The sequence below is a fragment of the Neopsephotus bourkii genome, unplaced genomic scaffold (assembly GCF_033783945.1).
Source record: "Neopsephotus bourkii isolate Nb327-2 ecotype Australia unplaced genomic scaffold, CSIRO-AGI_Nbou_v1 NB_1615, whole genome shotgun sequence".
NCBI lineage: Eukaryota > Metazoa > Chordata > Aves > Psittaciformes > Psittacidae > Neopsephotus > Neopsephotus bourkii.
In genome coordinates this window covers 8,179,245-8,198,313 of record NW_026902090.1, presented here as the reverse complement: position 1 = coordinate 8,198,313, position 19,069 = coordinate 8,179,245, and the positions used below count along the sequence as shown (strand labels likewise).

General features: G+C 39.9%; 1 protein-coding gene across 2 annotated transcripts in view; it reads left to right on the top strand.

Moving 5' to 3' along the window:
* Positions 1–18,849, top strand: part of GFRA1 (GDNF family receptor alpha 1) — a 144,675-nt gene extending 125,826 nt beyond the window's left edge. For both annotated transcript variants that reach the window (XM_061372771.1, XM_061372772.1), the window contains exons 8-9: positions 15,560–15,616; positions 18,064–18,849. In XM_061372771.1, coding sequence (XP_061228755.1) covers positions 15,560–15,616; positions 18,064–18,225 — 219 coding nt within the window. In that variant the 3' untranslated portion in view covers positions 18,226–18,849. The remainder of the gene's footprint in view (positions 1–15,559; positions 15,617–18,063) is intronic.
* The last annotated feature ends 220 nt before the right edge of the window (positions 18,850–19,069 follow it).

The window sequence follows — 19,069 nt, the reverse complement described above, 5'->3', positions numbered from 1 at the left end:
CCCTGGTCAAGGACTTTTAAGTCTCTCATGCTCTGCCAGTGAGGAGGGGCACGGGAAGCTGGGAGGGAGCAGAGACAGCACACCTGACCTGAACTAGCCAAAGGGGTATTTCATACCACAGCACATCATGCCCAGTATGTAAACTGGGGGGAGTTATCCCGAAGGGACCAGTCACTGCTCATGGACAGGCTGGATATCAATCAGCGGGTGGTGAACAATTGTATTGTGCATCACTTTTGTTTACTGTTTGATTCCCTTTCCCCTTTTGGTTTTTATAATCTCCCCCCTTTTAATTTCCCTTATCATTATTATTATTATTAGTAGTAGTATATTGTAGTTTACTTATTGGACTGTTCTTCTCTCAGCCTGTGGGGTTTACATTCATCTGATTGTCCTCCCCATCCCACCCACAGTGGTAAAAGGGGGGAGTGAGCAAGCGTCTGTGTGGGGCTGAGTTACCAGCTGGGTTTAAGCCACCATGTGTTCTTAATGATCAACAGGTTGTTTGCATAGATTAGCTATCTATTCCTAGGGCACACCAAACCTCTGCTGTTCTTTGGGACAAGCAGTTGATAACATTTTGTCTACTGCTACAGCAAGGTGTCAATAAAGTTCAGTGTCTTATCTGCACAGCTGTCTGATTTATTTTCAGTCCAAAATAATTTGAAAGAACGTAAGAAGTGGGTAGTATGTGGAAGCCACTGCCCTGTTGTGGTAGGTCATGAGTCGTTATCAGACAAGTAGAGCTCACTGGGAGCCTCAGGAACCTTGGGCACATGTTTGTCTATTTCCTAGTTGTTTCAAGTGTTTTGTTGCTGGTTCTCACTGAATCATTAGGGAGAATATAGTAGAGTTAAAGCATCTGAGGAAGGTGTATGAATCTGAGTACTCCAGTGCTCAGAGAAATAGAAAGGATAACCTGATGTTATCCACTGGATGAAAATTGGCTTGTAGGCTTTTACCGTATTCTCTCCTTTTACGCATCTTGCAGAACAGTCCATTGTGGAAGTGGATGTGGCAGCTTTGCTTTTCCTCTGAACGCTTAGTCTCATGGCAACATTACTTTCCCTGGCACATAACTGTAACCTTTCCTCTGGAGGTCTAAACATCTCTGCAGGACCATCAAAGAAAATCACACTCCTTTATGGAGATAGATTCCCAAAACTCATACACAGAGAGCAGCTCTAATCACAAAGATTCTTTTAAAACACTTTTTAAACTTCCCGTACTCTTATAAACCGTTCCTATTGGAAATAATAGAAATTCAAGAAATAATACTATATTATCATGAAGGAAAGTTCCCCTTAGGGAAATGATAACCAAGACTAGTTCTGCCTATTTATGTGATATGAGTTGTTAGACTGTTAGTCTCAATTTACAGGCATATCTCCACTGTATCTGAAACCTCACTTCCAGTTAGCCATTAGTCTTTATTAGAATATTTTCATTTCTGCTCCCCTCATCTATTTTTATCTTCTTTTTTCTTTTTTTTTTTTCCTCCTTCTTGTAGATCTGTTTGCTAATCTTTTGGCACTCAACTGCCTCACGGACCTATTCTGGCATGAAATTTATCAGTATACATTTTTATATATTCTCTCTAATGATGTAATGGCTAAATGCAGATCCAGGGATCAAAAAGAGGCTGCACAAGACTGAGCAGGAGGATGCTGAGCCCGTACATTACACAAGAAGTCACCATGCCATCACTGGCTTGGCTGTCTTTGCAGATACAGGAGGGAAGGGAGAAGGGACTATGGGTCATTGCCATACTAGGGTGCAATTAAGAGACTGGAGTAGTATTCTGATTTGGTAAATGACTCTGTGTCAACCCTACTTCCTTATCGTTGATTAAAGAGGATACATTGCCTTCCTCTGCCAACAGCAAACCCGAGTATATGAAGTATGTTTATGCATATAAAGTCATTTGAGTCTAAAGAGGCAATCACACAACCTAATCAAATTCTGCTTTTGTTTATACACTTCTAAAATGGAATAACTCCACAGTTGTATACATTGCAATTATCCTTAAATGTACGTTGTAATTATCAGTTACTCCTTATATATATTGCATCATTCTTCGATATTTCTGTATAGCCCATAACCTAATAATCTTAAAAAATAAATTACCCAGGCTCACAGTTATTGTGTGGCAGATATGATCAAAAGCATTTCAGTAATAATAAGAAAGATTTTGTATAAATAGTATCTTCCTTGTTACCAGCAGCAAATGAAATACAGAAAAGCCCAATGAAAATTAGAATACAATAATAAGTAATCATTCTAAATCATACATTGGTGACAAGGCAGCATAGCAGCAAGAATAGGATACTGTTGAAGAGCTAAAATGTGGGACCTTTCCCAAAGCATGCCTACGTTTTTCAAGGAGTCAGACCAAGTTTATAGGACAGAAAATGAGCACAGTTATTAGCCAGATTAGTTAGCCTAATAATAGGCTCTTAATAACTCTTCATAATAACTCTTTAAAATAAATCTTAATAAATGATAACAAAACAACTGAACAAAAATATATTCTTATTCTGCTTTTAACCTGTCTGCTCATTTTGCTTCCAGTCTTCAAAGTACATTAGTAATCAAAACTGGAATAAATCACACCCTTTATCTCCTACTTACTTTTTATCTCTACAACTCCTAATCAACTGTCTTACCTGAGTAATAGATCTCTCTGTTACACTCAAACCATCTACTCTACAGTATTTTTCAATTTGCTATTGAGTTCCTGACCATGAGAGGCTGTCACCAGTTAGAATTCCCTGCCTTTGAAATCAACAGGAGTTCAAAGTGTTTATTTTAGTCTGTACTTTGGAGGACGGCCTATTTCACACCAGATTGTAGTTCTAATGAGTGGACTTGGCCTAATAATCCCACTTCAGGTTAAGTCCCCCTACATGCTTAGCTCTTTCCATGAGCCACAGGTAAACAGACTGGTGTGCCTAATGCAGGATATATTTTCATAGTTGCACTCAGTATGTGTCCTAAAGAATTGTAGGATTGTCCTCCCTCATGTCTTTCTTAAAACAGAATTAGGTATTCAAGGCAGTAATTTACTAAATACTTCATTATGTGGTGCTACTTTATCTTTCCAGATTGACATTTTCGGAAGCCTCAAGTTGCCTCTAATTCAAGGCTAGATATGCATTAGCACACACATAAACGTTTGGATGTACTGAATTCATGCTCAGATTTGAAATGTGTGCATTCAGATTTATTATGCACATGGCAGGTAAGACGTGTAGCAGGTAGGATCTAAGTAGCTACCTGCAGTCGTTAAGTACCTCATTTGTGCAGAGAGCTATATAAGTGGGCATATAAATTAAGAGTGCACGTGTGAAAGCCAAGCAGTTATAAATATCTGTGAAAATCCATTCCTAAATTTGTGTCTGCACAAATGTAAAAGGGTGGTTTGATCAGAACTTTTCTGATTAACAGTGTTTAGTATGATTTTTACAATGGCTTGCCCTCCTCTGGAAAAAGTAGTGCATTAACAGTTCCATGTACCCAACTTAAATTCTTGAAGACCATTCTATATTGAGTTCGATGTCAGTATGCCATCCTGCACACTTCAATCACATACGTACTGTAATTATGTGGTTCTGGGGGCAAATGTAGGGATCTGTTCCTGCAGGGAACTAACTGCCTGTATACAATTTCAGAAGTCAAATGCAAATTCAAAAGGAAAAATTGTCCCTTTTTTCATACTGATTTTGAACTTAGTTTGACAAATTCTTGCAGCTATTTGCAGAATCATGTTCTCATCAAGAGTTGGCCTAACCCCAATTAATTTTGATTAAGATTTCCTGATTACTCCTGAAGATTCAGTCATGGTTATTTGCAGATGGGAAATTCAAATTGTTATAGATACAACTGCATAGGTTTAGATGAAAACCACACCTGTTCTAAACCCACAGAACAGCTTAATGAGAATACTCTAGGAATTATTAATTAAGCAGAGGCTTTTTACCTTGAAGCTGATGGCTCAGATACAGTGTCATATTTAGTGGCAGCACAACGCTTTGGTCAGTGGCTCTAGTGAGAGAGATGTGCTTTTTGGGAGCTGAACTGGTCACCCTGAGTCCACATCACAGGGACAGCCCCTAAGACACAAGTCATGCTGGCTCATGTCAGTGTAACAGGGTACTGGACTCTGCTGTTTCATGAACATTTAAAGAGAGCAACTGGCAAAGCTGCAGTTCCAAATAATCTCCAAGCCAGTGAGACACATCTGCTTGTGTGTGCTCTTCAAGTCCTTATCATCTGCTGCCCTTTGTTATGTACAAAGCCTGTTGTAGTGCAATTATGTTCATCCATGCACAGCATGTCAGAAGTGCGATGTCCCATGCTGTTCAAGAGGTCACTGAGCGTGAGCAGCATGGTAACACCCAGATCCCTTTTGAGGATGTTGTTCTCAAACACTGGAGAGGCTAATCCCATCTTGGCCACTGAACATGGCATTTCTTAAAGCCATTAAATTCACTTATCACTGGAAGATAGAGCTCAGTACACTAGATCAGTATCAGTGCTAGTGTGCATATGCAGCCTGTATATACAATACACATATTTTAATGCACATGCACAGTCTGCATTACACTCATGCCTCATCTCTACTAATGCTGTCTTAGGTCTGTTTTTCCACCCACTGCTCTGGAGGTAGTAGGAGTGAGACAAGAAGCAGTATTGTTGCTGTAGCTAACACACACACAGATGTGAGGGGGTTTTTTGAATGCTTTCTGGAAACTTGATGGCAGTGCATTGACACTGAAACGTACTAGTAAAACAAAGCTGATGCTTGCGAGTATTAGATGCATCTGAGTAGGTAGCTCACAAAAAAACACCCCTCACTTGCTCTGTTTTCTACTTGCCTCAGCTCAGTACAGAACTATGAATAAAACCATTATGCACTCAGGGAAATACTTGCTGCCAACCATCATCAGTCAAGATTCTCTTCAGATAGCACTCTCAAGATGTTTTTCTAGGTGAAACCTTGTAATCTCTCCCTTGAGCCCCACTAAAGGATGTTAAAATTTGGTAGCTTAGGGCACCTTCAAGATTTTGCTTATAGGGTTTGCAGTGGAACTAGATGTAAGGATACAGGAGGACTGTCCTTTTCTAACAGAGCAGCTCATCCCACAGAAAGGGAAATGAAAGGCATGGGGAAACATCCTGGGTGCTTTGTGACATTATAAGCCTATATCCCGTTAACTCCTCAGTCTCTGATGAAGCGCACTGCCTGAGGTGCAAATTAGTGCCACTTTTGTGCATTGAACCTGCTCTCTTAAGAGGAGTGCTCCAGAGCCACCTCCTCATTTCAAAAATACTACATAACTGTTGTCAGTGTTGACCTGAGCTAGATTAAACAGGCTGCCTCGGAATAGAAGGCTTTGTATCACATAAATAATGTCTTGAACTATCCAGTCTGTCACAACATAATATGTCAAAAAGTAGGCAAACTAGTCACAATAAATCCGCAAAAGCTCCTTCCAGTTTATTATGGAAACCTTACAAAACGTACACAAAGTGATCCTGTTGATCTCCATTACTTGCATTATTAGCATTCATCTATTTGTATTTTCAGATTTATTAAATGTAAACATAAATGTAAGCCTTCTGTCCTTCTGTGAATTATTTATGTGATAAAACAAAGCAGGATCATACGCTGTGATTACATTTTGCATAATCTGTTAATTATTTGCATAATCTGGTTATTAAAGGCTCAGGTTTGTTTTAATAGGGTTGTAATTGTTAAACATCTAACATTCACAATACTTTTTGTGTCTAAGAAATTATTTCAGTGATAGAATAAATTTCTCAGTACTTTTTACTGAGCTCAAATTTGAGGCCATGTATGCAGATGATATTAGGAAGTTACTTTTCATCTTCAGTTGCTGCTGCCTCAAGAGTGGCAGAATTCCTGCTGGTGTGGTGGGTTCAGGGCAGTAAAGAATAAGACACCTTTCTATTAAGGTCATGATTCTTCAGGCTCCTCTTACATGAGAGTTTCTCTGCTTATTTGAATAGCTTCATTAACTACAGTGTAACTGTTGTGAGCAAGAGCATCGTTCATGTGTTAATAATGGATATGAGGAAGGCCACTGTAATATAATCCATTAAAGTATAGCCCAGTATAGTATAGCCCATTAAAGAGAATTAGTGTTAGGATGTCACTCCTCATATTTTTGAGAAGAGATGGTTTTTCTCACCTTCACTCACTTCATCAGGGGAAGAATGAATGTAGGATGCTACATCAAAGTCTCTTAGAATTACTGAGTTTTAAGACCCATACTGCAAGGCCCTTTTAATAACATTTAGGAAGCTGACAGGACAAACCAAGGTCTAACTTAGCTAATGGAGATCTGTGGACAAGACCAACTAGATGTTAGGGGATTTTTTTTTCAGTCATGATTTAAGTCTTTTGAAATGTATGTTTATTGTAGAAAATAAAATGCCAGCAATCAAAACTGTATTATATTAATTCACGTTTAGAAATTAGAATGCTGTCAGGATTTATAAATCAGGAATACTAGCAGTGAATTTAAATACCTTTGTACAAAAGTATAAAGTCATATATCCTAATGAAAATAAAGCTAGATTTTTATAGAAGCAGCTAGCAGCTCTGCTTACAGTTGAAGTTGTCTTACATTTTTGCATTTAAAAAGTCCTGTGTTCAGTGACTTTGAACTTTGCCAGTATATTAACTATTTGGGTGAATTTTTTCATGTTATGTGTGTGGCTCTGGCTGAATTCTTAGGAAATAGCTGCCTGTCAAAATCACAGGGTACTATACCCTCATTTCTTATAGACTCACCTTGGTTAATTTGCTTTATTCTGAATGGTATTTTCAGTGCTACAAAGGAAGACCGATACTGAGGCAAGTACTGCAGCCAGTTCACTAAAGTGTCATCCCTGCCACTTCTGAGTGTACATGTGTGCATCTGCAGAACTCAGATACAGGATTAGAGGAGCAGGAGGAAAAATGCTTTAAGTTTTTATTTCAGTGGCACTTCTGATTGTGCCAAAACTGCAAAATTCACCAATTAGTGTAAATGACAGGTGGTTTAGATGGAATTGATTTAAAAGAAGAAAGAACACCAACCCAGTCTCTAAGTCATGATTTAATGGGACTCGGGTACAGACATAGCCACGTAACTGCAGATGTCAGGAAACTAATACATTGGGATTGAAATTCCTAAACAAAACTGAGGAGGGGAGGGTATAGCTGTATGGTGCATGCTGAAATAAGTGCCTAGTTTTTGATTTATTTCTTTCTGCCCAAGGTTACTTCAGTATCTGTAGCCTTTGCTTTTGCCTCTGTAATTGCAGCGAAATCACTTGTTATCTGAAGTGGTTTTGAAACCCTTTTAAGGCCTTCTGTGTTTTCTTTCTGTGCATAACCAAGCCAGTACTCACAACACACGCATATGGTTAATAAAGAGAAAGGTCTTGAACATTTTTAGTCACTTAACCAAAAGCAGATGTTCATGATCATTCTCCTCCCTTCCCGTTTAATATTTATGTGTGAACGCAGTGCTCAAGAAACCAGCAATAATATCAGTTGCTTAAGGTTGGCATAGCATGAACGGAAGCTTCCTATAGTGCTCAGGCCTCATGCAGACTGGTGTTCAAGCAAGCTTGCCTTGATGTTCCCTTCCAGCTGCAGGACCAGAGGACAGTATCCCTGGTCCTGCTGCCCGAGTGTGAAGGCAGTGCCTGACCTGATTTACTTAATCTCTTCCACATGCTGACAGCTCAGAGCTGGATGTCTCATGAGGCTCAACGATGTGGTGAGCATCCCTACTGAGCTCTCTCCTCCCAGGTCTGCTTTGGTTTGGGCAGTTCCCAAGTTTTCCTTAGCAGGGAGTCCCAGTCACACACTGTCCTGTCATCTGTTCAGTGTGATGGAAAACTCACCGGTGACTAACAGTCTTAGTGCATGCTCCTAGCAGAGGGAAGCGCATCACAGCCAGACTTTAGCCAGCAAGTACCTGCCAAGGCACACCTGGAGGTGTGAGATGCCGTGTAGGAGCACTGTAGCTGCATTAGTGTGGTGCTTCTTTTCAAGGATCATTAGCACAGTGCAGTTCTGGCTGAGCTGGTTTTAGTCCCCTAGTAGCCATGGCTGACAGCTGCTCAGGAGTGTTTACACCACACTCCAGTGCACCACAGAGCCCAGTCTAATAGGGGAGGTGGGCACTTCGCCTCCTGCCAAACAGAACAACTTTGCATATTCAGACACGCAAGGGCACACAATCCAGCCTGGGGAAGTGTTGTGGGGTCTGTAGTTCTTCAATGGCTTACCTTTGTTCAAAATTAAAGGCTGAGTATGTCATTTCAGTGGGGTTGTAACAGCTTTGTGTTCATGCTGCTTTTCCTTAGGTGCCGTTCACTGCACAACAGCCAGATGCTACCTGTAACTGCTCGGTGTGGCGCTGGGTTGATAGCTGTAGTGAATCACTAGGGAAATGTGTTTTAATAATAAAATCCCAAACAACTCAATTTTGGATTACATGGCTCTTCAGTTTTATAACTAGAAAAAAGCAAAAAAAAAATACCCTAAGCAGCATAAGCCATTGAAATATTAACCTAATAAAACGTATTCTGTCTATGCTTTTTGGTATTCTGTTTTCTCCCCTCTGCCCTCCTTCATGCAAAAAAATTTGCTCGAGGCAAATCCATAAGAAGACCGTATTAGGAGAATTGCATAATATCCCCTAAAAATAGGAAACGAGAATCTGGGACTAGGGAAATTAATTTTCCTCAGATAAATGAGCGACTGAACACGAAAACAAAACTGTTAACGAGTTACTGTGCTGCCATGAAAGGTAAGTCAGGCAGTTCAGTTGACTTGGCTGGGTGTCATATTTTGTGCTGCGCTCCCTGGGAGACTAATTGCTTGAAATAAATATTTGAAGACGTGTGTGTCTGCTCCTTGTAAGCTTTTGATCAGCTTGGTGTTGCTGATAGCATCTGTTCTTCATAAAACCTGTAAGGTTGCTGTGAGGAAGGTTTTGTGCCGTGTTGTCCCAGCCATATTAGTGCAGTGAGAGACAGGGCTTCATTAGGTCTCACTTTTATTAACATAAGGATCTGGGAATGGTCCTGCAGTAGTTCACAAGGTATAGGTCATCTTTCCTTCTATCCACACTCTTTTCTGCTCCTTTCGGGAGGATTACTCCATCTTGTCCCCTCTCTAGTCAAATATTCTTACAGTTACAAGAGCGAAGAGAAGGGAGGTTTTCTTCTATTCATATCAGCCTTCATCAGCTTTTAGGTGTGTTTCTTAGATGTCTGAACTGGTATCTGCTGCTGTGTTTCCATCTGCGGCCATCAAGAGACACAAGATTCTGCAGTGTCTGTTAGACCAGAACTAATTTGATCCCTCATTACTGAGTGGTCTGGGAAAGAGACCTGGCCTGTCCAGAAGACTCGGCAGTGCTTCGTCACTGGTGACTAAGGAGCTGGGAAGCTGTAGCAGAACATGGACTTATGTCTCAGCTACTCTTCCCAGAAGATTCCTGTGGGCTGCCCTGGGGTGAAGACTTCTTTTCAACTCCAAGGAGTGAAAGGAACTCATGAAGGAGTGCATGGAAACATCTCAGGAGATCCACTATCTCTTTTTCCCTTTCCTGACCAGAAACAGACCTCCCTACTTTGAGATTGTCCTCTGTTTCTTCTTTCTGATGCTGAAGTACTCAAAACCAGCAAGATTCTATTAATGTGGAGCTTTTAAAATGTCATGTATATTCCTTTAAGAAAGCCAGAGCTTTGTGAAGGTTAGCTAGGTAGATCTGTCACTTCACGGTGCTCCCCATTGAGCAGCTGTGTGGTGGTTTTGAATGGGATCTTAGTTGTGATTTCTGAATGCTTGGACTGGGAAGCCCAAGAATGGATGGTCCCAAAAACAGTCAGGGCATCTTCTAGTACCCAGGTCTGCCTATGATCCACCACCCTGCCCAGCTGAGACAATGCTGTGGGGAGAAATCCAGACAAGACCCCTGTAGGAGACTGGGGACAAGCTGTGTAGTTTTAGGACAAGTACAAAGCTATGGGGAACAGGGGCTTAGGGCTGGGAGGTGATGGGATCTGACGGGACTGGCTGATAACTGTTTATTGCACTCCACTATAAAACTCAGTGTGTGTTTCCCCAGTGCATGTCTGGGCACAAGGGCTAACTGCTTTGCTTTATTTAATGTATCCTAGCTGAAACTCTTGATTCTTACTGTGCTAGGTGTTACCTAAGTGGCTCTGGAGAATAGTGCAAGCAGTGTCTTGGTAATGCTGCTTTGTAAAAGACACTTTCCTCACTCTACAAAGTGGGATGACAGAACTGTAGTGCTTTTATGCAGAACAATGACTGATAATTTCCTGCCCCAAGCTTGTATCTTGAGGGCTGATTCAGCAGAGGAAAAAAAGAAAAGGAAAAAAGCAGCAGAAAAGAAGATCTGACTTCTTTGTTATAAGACTGTGAAAAGCTGATTGTTTTTATGGCTTAAATAGCTTTGCACCCTGTCTGTATGCTATGGGTTTCAAAATTACTCTGTGCTGAATTGGATCCTTGTTTTAGTGGCCTGTGTCTCTGACCCGCACTTTGCTTATCTTCCCTCTTGAAAGTAATTTATACTCCAGCATGCCATAGTACTACTGTGTGAAGAAGAAAACACTGTTGACAATTGTGATAGATGCTGCTACCGCTTAGTGAGTGCAGAAGAGTTAATCTGATTGCATTTTTACAGTCTTTATATTTCTCTGCTTATTGTTTGTGTGTTGCTCTTGGAAAAACAGGTTAGATGCATAGTAAATCTCTTTAATCAACACAAGAGGAACAAAAAGAACAAGCACCCTCATTTGTTACAGCTGCTTCAGAACCATGGGCATTTGAAAGATGTATTCTGGGAGATGTGTCTCTTTAGAAAGGCTTGTTAATACAAGCATAACTAACTCAGGAGAGGACAAAGGCACTCATTAAAATTAGCTGAAAAAACAGATACTTATCGTAATGATAATTCTGTTGCCTCTCACTATAATGTCTAAGCTATATGTTCCATAAAGCATGTGAGGCCCAGAGTGTGTAGCTAACAGCAAGGGACTGGTTAATGAGTTTGGATGCTTATTCTGAGCCTGTTTGCATTCAGGTCCAATGCATTCACTTCCCTTTACATGCTTCTCCTTCCCTCCAAATTAAAGCTCATCTCTGTTTGCAGCCATTCCCTGTCAGACCTTTTCCTTGCTGTAAGTAACATAGGTATGCAGGCTGTAGCAGAGGTGTGAAAATACAAACCATAAATGTATGAACTGACTCCTGGTGAGATACCGCTGCAGTGTTTAATTCATTTATTAACCATGTAGTGCTTTGATTTGTAAAAGCTGGATGCATGATTGCAAGGTAGCATTTCTCGAATGAACTCAGAGCTGCAGTGTCTGCAAAGGATGGAGGTAGAGGGATTTGCGGGTTGAGAAGTGGAGTTACTAGGTTTGGGAGGATCTCGTGATGTTTATTATGTGCAGGGCAAGAGAAGACTAGGTTAGGTGTGTGTAAGCAAGGACATATGATTGAACTCATCTAGGAGCATTAGAAGGAAATTAGAAGGGATTAGAAGGAAACCTGAAGGTCCACAGAGTCCTCAGAAGGAAAAATATCTCTATAAGCAATATTCCTTTTTCCTTTCAGAAAACCACTAGCTCCTCTTCTGATCCTTATTATCCTTTCTTTCTAGGAAAGAAATAAATTTTGCTTTCGATCATGAGAGTTTTTTTTATTTTCTGGGCATGCAGTTGGTTTCTCTACCAGTCCTTGAACTAAGTAGTTTAGTTTGAATATTAAAAGCTAAAGGTTGCGAAGACCGAAAGAACCTTGTATGACTACCAGACAGGATGCTGAAGCTCAGCAGGAGGTGTATGAATGTGATTATCTTTAAATATCATCTGTTGCTTGTGCTACCACAGCGATCAGATTCTCTGTAAAAGCAGGTGTTCATTTTTACATAATATAAAAATATAATAATACAAAATTTAAGTCAGTGCAAGGTTGTAGGCAGTATGGGGCAGCTTCATCAGAGTAGTGCACATTCCTGAATTACAGTTCCCTGCAAAGCTGGGGTGACTGTCAACCTGTCTTTATGTACCTTTGTTTTAGTCAGTGACATGTGACAGCTGTATGTATAAATCATTAGCAAATGCTATTTTACCTCAGTGGGAAAGATCTCATACCTCTTTCCATCTGTTTAACCAGTTATTTTAAGCTGCTTTTCTTTCACTTTTTATTTAGTTGTTATTTTTATAAGCCCAGCCCTGCCCAGCAGTTCTGCTACATGGAGTCCTTCTGCCCAAGAATGGGACAGAAGATTTTCCCCCTTAGCTGGTACTTAAAGGACTTGCACTTTCTATAGCCCTTTCTTCAATATGAAGGTTTTTTGGGTTTATTTTGGTTCTTTTCCTATTATTTATGATTTTGTGATGCACTGTTATATTACAGTAGTGCAGCCTATGCCAGCTTTTCCATTATAACCCATTTTTACAGGTTTATAACTCAACAGTAAAAATGTACTCTTCCAATTTGAAACTTGGCATACAGTGTCTCATCTCATTCTCAAACTGATAGTTTTTTCTTTCCCTTCACCTTCCCCATGAAAAGAGGATACATTTTTGCTGTATTTTTAAATGGAAGATGCTGTCCTTTCTGTTTTGCTAAGAGGAAAGCCTGCCTGATTATTAAAATTTTCACTTCTGAGAAAGGATTTTATAATGGAGGATGCATGTGAATAGGTTTGTTGATGTTAGCATGATTACAATATGTATATGAATACAGAGAAATATTACCTTCCAAATTAAAGCTAGGGAATATTGGTCAAAATGATTGAAAAGCTTTTTATATGTTGCTTTTGTTTTCAGCTCTTGATTTTACCCTTAAAATACTGTTCTCAAAGGTAAAGATGTTTTAGCTGCTTCACTCTATTGTATATCAGGCTGAATGAAGTAAAGAAAATTTTACTGCATATAGACAAAATAATGATATTTTCCGCTTTTTTCATTTGAGAAGCACAATACAGAAGGAACATAAATTCTGACTTTGGTGTTGAGACTAATACAAAGTGTAGACTTACAGTTAGCACAGTGTTGTGAATCCATACCAGGAGTAAGCAGCGAAACACAATGTTTCCAGTAGGCAGATGCTTATGTGGACTAGAAACTTAGCTCTGAGTGACAAACTAAGAAATATGAGGCTTGTACAGTCATAGAATCATAGAACAGTTAGGGTTGGAAAGGACCTTAAGATCATCAAGTTCCAAACCCCCTGCCATGGCCAGGAACACCTCACACTAAACCATGTCACCCAAGGCCTCGTCCAACCTGGACTTGAACACTGCCAGGAATGGAGCGTTCACAACTTCCCTGGGCAGCCCATTCCAGTGCTTCACCACCATTACAGTAAAGAATTTCCTCCTTATATCCAATCTAAACTTCCCCTGTTTAAGTTTTAACCCATTACCCCTTCTCCTATCACTACAGTCCCTAATGAAGAGTCCCTCCCCAGCATCCCTATAGGCCCCCTTCAGATACTGGAAGGCTGCTATGAGGTCTGCACGCAGCCTTCTCTTCTCCAGGCTGAACAGCCCCAACTTTTACACTGTCAAGATCTGATCCTCTGAACCTGAGTGCAGCTGAAGCCTCACATTCCAGTTTAATGTAATATGGGTGTTTTGGATATAAGAAAATCAGGATTGAAATCCAGTTTCTCCTTCTTTACCCATTCCTTAGAGCCAGCTATTTAGCAGTTGAAGTCTACACAGTTGTCGTTAAAAATAATCCTAACCTCTTGAATAGCACCACCACTGCAAATGAAGGCTTCACTGTCTTGCTTCGTATTGTAGCAAATGTACTTCCAGGCATTTCTCTTTCCATTTAGATAGTTAGATTTATGCTTGCCGTAATCACTTCAGTGTACTAATTAGAACAAAGGGCATGTAAGAGAGAGATTTCACAGAGGGTGTTTATTAATGAATTGAGCTATTATTTTGTCATATAATTGAAAACTCTGGACACATATACAGTAAGCATTTTTACCATGACTTTCTTTTTAAATACCAAGCTGTCTTTCTTTCAAATCCCAGCTGTTTTAGTTTTTCAGTTGTCTCTAATATATCTATTTATTAAAGTGTCATGAAAAGCAGAGTGCACTTCCTAATGAGAAGTTCAGTTCCTTCATTTGGATTCAAAACTCAGTAATTAGGTCAAAGACTATTTTGTGTCCATAGGCATCACCGATGGCTCTCAGATATCAGATGAAATAGTTGTGCATGGAAATGAATTTCTGAGGGTATAAAATCAGAATGTTCAGCACTTTCTCACGTCAGCATTAGTCCAGTCCATCTCTTCCAACACCGGTGGGATTCCGCAGTGTAAAATGAATGCAACACAGTGAGAGCAGATCCTAATTTTTTTTACTGGAAGTAAATCGCAAGTCCAGGTGGAAGTATCAGATGTGCTCAATGCAGTCAGTAGTTTCATTGTGTAAATCCAAGTTTTCTAAGACCTGATTGTACATTTAACATCAGTACCTCCTGTAAAAGAGTGATGTGTATGTTTCTGGAATATACAAAGAAAGAAATGATATTGAAAATCATTGAAGTACTTAAATCCACCACAGTACAATTCATTGAAAATATCTTCAGCACCATGGGGACTCCTATAGCTATTGTAGAAAAGCAGAAAACTCCTAGCACAATCATGTTCACTTCAACAATGGAGATATTAAACACCTTATGGTGCTTGACAGAGTGCACACTATTGCTTTCATTTTGCCTGATGCTGCTCCCAGAATTGTTTCTTACACGAGAAAAAGAAAGTGCGCTGTAATAGCAACGGATGCTCATCATAAGACATGGCTGAAGAAGATACAGCAGATTCATTTTTCAGTTTTTGATTGTGTAAAATATTCCTGCATTTAATTATATTCCATCTACAGTAATCAGTGAAGGCAATGTAAACAAACAGCTCAATCTGACTTACAGGTATATATGTTAAAAGACATTAAATATTCTTATTGTAACTTTCTAAAAGGGACTCTGTGGCAGCCATGCAATATATTGAAATGATATTTGTTTTCATAGTAATACCTGGAAAAATTGCAAGAATCATTAAGGATAAAATACTGTGTTGTGTATTCCTAAAACTGAGGTGTTTGATATATTTGTTGTTAATATGCAGTTGTATTATAGTTGTTATTAACTGTCATGTTTCATTTCTTCTCATGAACATCCAGTGCCATTTTTAAGGGGCCACAGAATATAGCATGTCCTTTGCATCTGGTGGCATTCATCATTGTAATTACTAAGTACCCTTAGCTGACTGATTGAAGTTTTGCTGTAAATTCAGATCAGAATGTGAATGTTATTGGAAAACATACAGTTACATTTGGAGAGTTTATTTGCTAATCATGTGCAGATCTGTCAAAATTATGGGAGTATGACAACCCATGCAACTCATCTAATTGTTTTGTGCTGCTGTATGTCAAAATTATACAGGGAATAAATCTTGCATTTGTTCATAGGCACAGAAGAAGCGGAAATCCAATGAATCTGTAGATACAGAGCTCTGTCTTAATGAGGTAAGTGTGGATCCTGTATATTTCAGGTGTCTCTCCATAATATAAAATGTTCAAAGTCTGTCAAGATCATAATGGGCTTACCTCTCACTAAAGTCTTAGTATTGTTATGACCTAACTCAGAAAGCTGGAGCTGGGCTCAAAGTGGCTACTGCTGTCTTTAGATAATAGTTGTATAGTACACATTTAGGCAAATCCCATAGTAACTACCATTGCATCTGACAAGTACACTTAGTTAGTAATACACAGGAACACAAGATACAGCTTTTAGCAAGTACACAGAAACATAGTGGACATCATTCTGCGGCTAAAAAAAAATAATGACCAACTTAGGGCATGAAATTATGTTCACATGAGGAGATGTGATGCTCGTACACCAGGAGACAGACTGACAGCCCCAAGAGACATGAACCTTCCAGTGCTGTTTGAGTAGTCTGCTCCGGCTGGCCTCCAAGGCCCCCTTTCAAATGTTAACATTACATCAGTTTCCATGTCTGTCAGTCCATATCCTTTGTCCTGAGTCTCTCAGGAAGCTTAGTAATTAGTGATGTACGTAAATTAATTTCTACTGTGTGGAAGCACATAGCCTTGTCATTGGAACAAGACCAGCTTCACAGGCATAAACCACCAAAAGGATGTGACCGTATATTTCGTTTTCTCCTTCACCAATCCAGATTTATCCCATTCTTCCAAACAATGACAATTCTGTAGCCCATTCCTAATTCTTTAGAATTCTACTAAGAATTTCCTGTACATTTTAGAATGAAGCCTAAAAAGTGAGGGAACAGTGCAGTTTAACTGACCTGTTGACATCTTGTGCTGGCTAAAGGTCCTAGTAACTATAGTTTACCATAAGAACTGCTGGTCTACCTTATCCCATACTCAGTTACAGGTTCCAAAAAAGCATCTGCCCAAAGTTGAGTATAAGAGAATTGTCATGGTTTAACCAATGCCAGACAGCTTGTCCACTCACTCCCCCCCCCCTTCTTGCCCTCCCCTATTCTCGGAGGGACGGAGAGGATCAAAAAGAATGCAACTCCCACGGGTTGAGATAAGAACAGTTTAGTAACTAAGGTATAACACAAATCACTACTGCTACCACCAATAATAGTAATGATAAAGGAAATAACAAGGGAAGAGAATACAACACCCCATCACCAGGCGACCGATAACTCGCCCCCCCAGCCCGACCAAGCACGGACCGATACCTCCTCCAACCCTGCAGTCCACCTAGCCCTTCCGGCTAACTCCCAGTTACCTCCTGGGCATGACGTGCTGTGGTATGGAATACCTCTTTGGTCAGTTTGGGTCAGGTGTCCTGTCTCTGCTTCCTCCCAGCTTCCCTCCTCCCTGGCAGAGCATGAGGCCCACAAAGTCCTTGGCCAAACCAAAACATCATTGTTTTTCAGCTCTGTTCCCAGCTGAAAGTCAAAACACAGCACTGCACCAGCTACCAAGAAGGAGAAAAATGACTGCCACTGCTAAACCCAGGACAGAGAATATACTGTGATAATTCCCCCAGTGCCTCTACTACTTCTAACAAGTGGTATCAAAGTAGAGGAATGGCATGGAAGTTTATCCATGGATACCTCCCTGACTCTGTAGACATTCAGGTGGAAACTGATGCTCTGTACTCATTCTTTGTATCTGGCCCCCTGGGTACTCATAGCTTGTACCTGGAGAGGCCCATTGCCTCTTCAGGATGGAGGAGGTTTATCCCCTCTGTAGAAGCTGTATCCTTGGGGATTTTCAGATCCAGAGTGGACAGGGTATAAGTAAGTTGGACTTGATGAAGAGATTCCGTCTAATTAAATTGATCTACTTCTGTGATTATATGTGATAGGGTTTTATTTTTACTGAGGATCATAGCAATGAAAAATACTCCTGCTTTACCTCCTTCTTAAATAGTTATAATCTGTTGTCTGTACTTGCATATGCATGTTGTTTAATTATTGGTACCAAAGAAGGCTAGGAATGTAAATTTTCATAAGCTAGAAAACTCTGTCTTTTCTGATCCCATGGATTAGATTTTATTTATTGTTATCCAGAAGTAACTTGTCAAACAAAGTTGCTCTGTTGACTGTGCATAAGTTGCAGGTTCTCTGCAGGTCCTGCATTTGCTTGTTAAAATAAACTGGCATAATAATGCAAATTGCTAAAATATTTGCTGTACTTAACAAGGGGAGGTTTTACACATGGACCCATTGGTAAAGTAGGGATTTCTTAATCTTTTCTTGGCTTGTGCTGTACTGGTGTTTTTATTCTTTAAAACACTGACATTTTGATGTCTGTTCTTATGCTTTTTGCATCTTTTAATCTGTGACAGTGTTACATAGGTAACATTGGAGGGTGGGCCATGAACAAACAAAAGATTCATTTCATGATGTATCTTTGAATATCTTGCAATGAAAACGTGTAACGGTGACCAAGGAAAGTGTTGTCTCTTGCAGAATGCTATCGGGAGAGACAACACCGCAGGAGTCTCCACCAGTCACATATCATCGGAGAATTCGCTCGCTCTTCCTGCAAGCTTCTATCTAAGCACACAGCTCACTCTGATGACACTTGCACTCTCGCTCTGTTTGTTCCTAAGCTCATCAGTCATCTTGTAGCTGCGTTACAAAAGGACGTGTAAAAATATTATCTGTTTCCTGTCCTCTGTTGTTTCTCTGGAATTCCAGGTCTGGGAGCTCAGCTGAGGCACTCCTGCTAGAACAGTTGCAGTCAGCTGGAATTTTCTTTCTTTCTCTCTCTAAAAAAGCTTCTTGTGATATTTAGAGGCTTTGTACTTGGTGCAGTGCTACATTCCAAACCCAAAAAGGCTTTTGGGCATGCAGTGTTTTAAAGAGACAGTGTGTAAATTTGCCTGTAAAGCGACCTGGTTGGATTATTTTCATAATAATTATTTTCATTCTGGCTTTTCCCTGAGAAGGAGGATGGCAGTTTTCTTAAGATCCTCAGATGTAGCTCACTGAAAGGTTTTGGTTTTCAAATTGATTGAACTTCAGACTATCAAGAATGCGAGGCTTTTGTCTAAATGGTGAATGTTCTCCCAGAGAGTGGACTTTCTGAAACGTCTTCATTTGATAAATTGCTACTGATGTTAAACTCTTTCAGTGTGTTAGCATTTTCCTCTTTAAATGTTTACGTACTGTAAGTAATTCTGCGTTCCCTGCTGCGAAGCCATTATAATTCACATACAGGTATAATGTATGTCTTTCAGTTAAATTCTCATAGAGTGTGGCATAGAACTTTCTAACAGTACATTTATCTTTTAATTGTAATCATCTAGCCTTAACAAGGGTGAAGATTCTTTAAATTAACAAGAAGCAGCCATTGTGAAAGTTTGATAAAGTTATGTTTCTTCAAATTTGAGGACAGGTGGTAGAAACAAATTTTGCTACAGGGTTTCAGCTGTATAGTCTATGGTCTTCTATGCTTCCATTGTGTTAATAT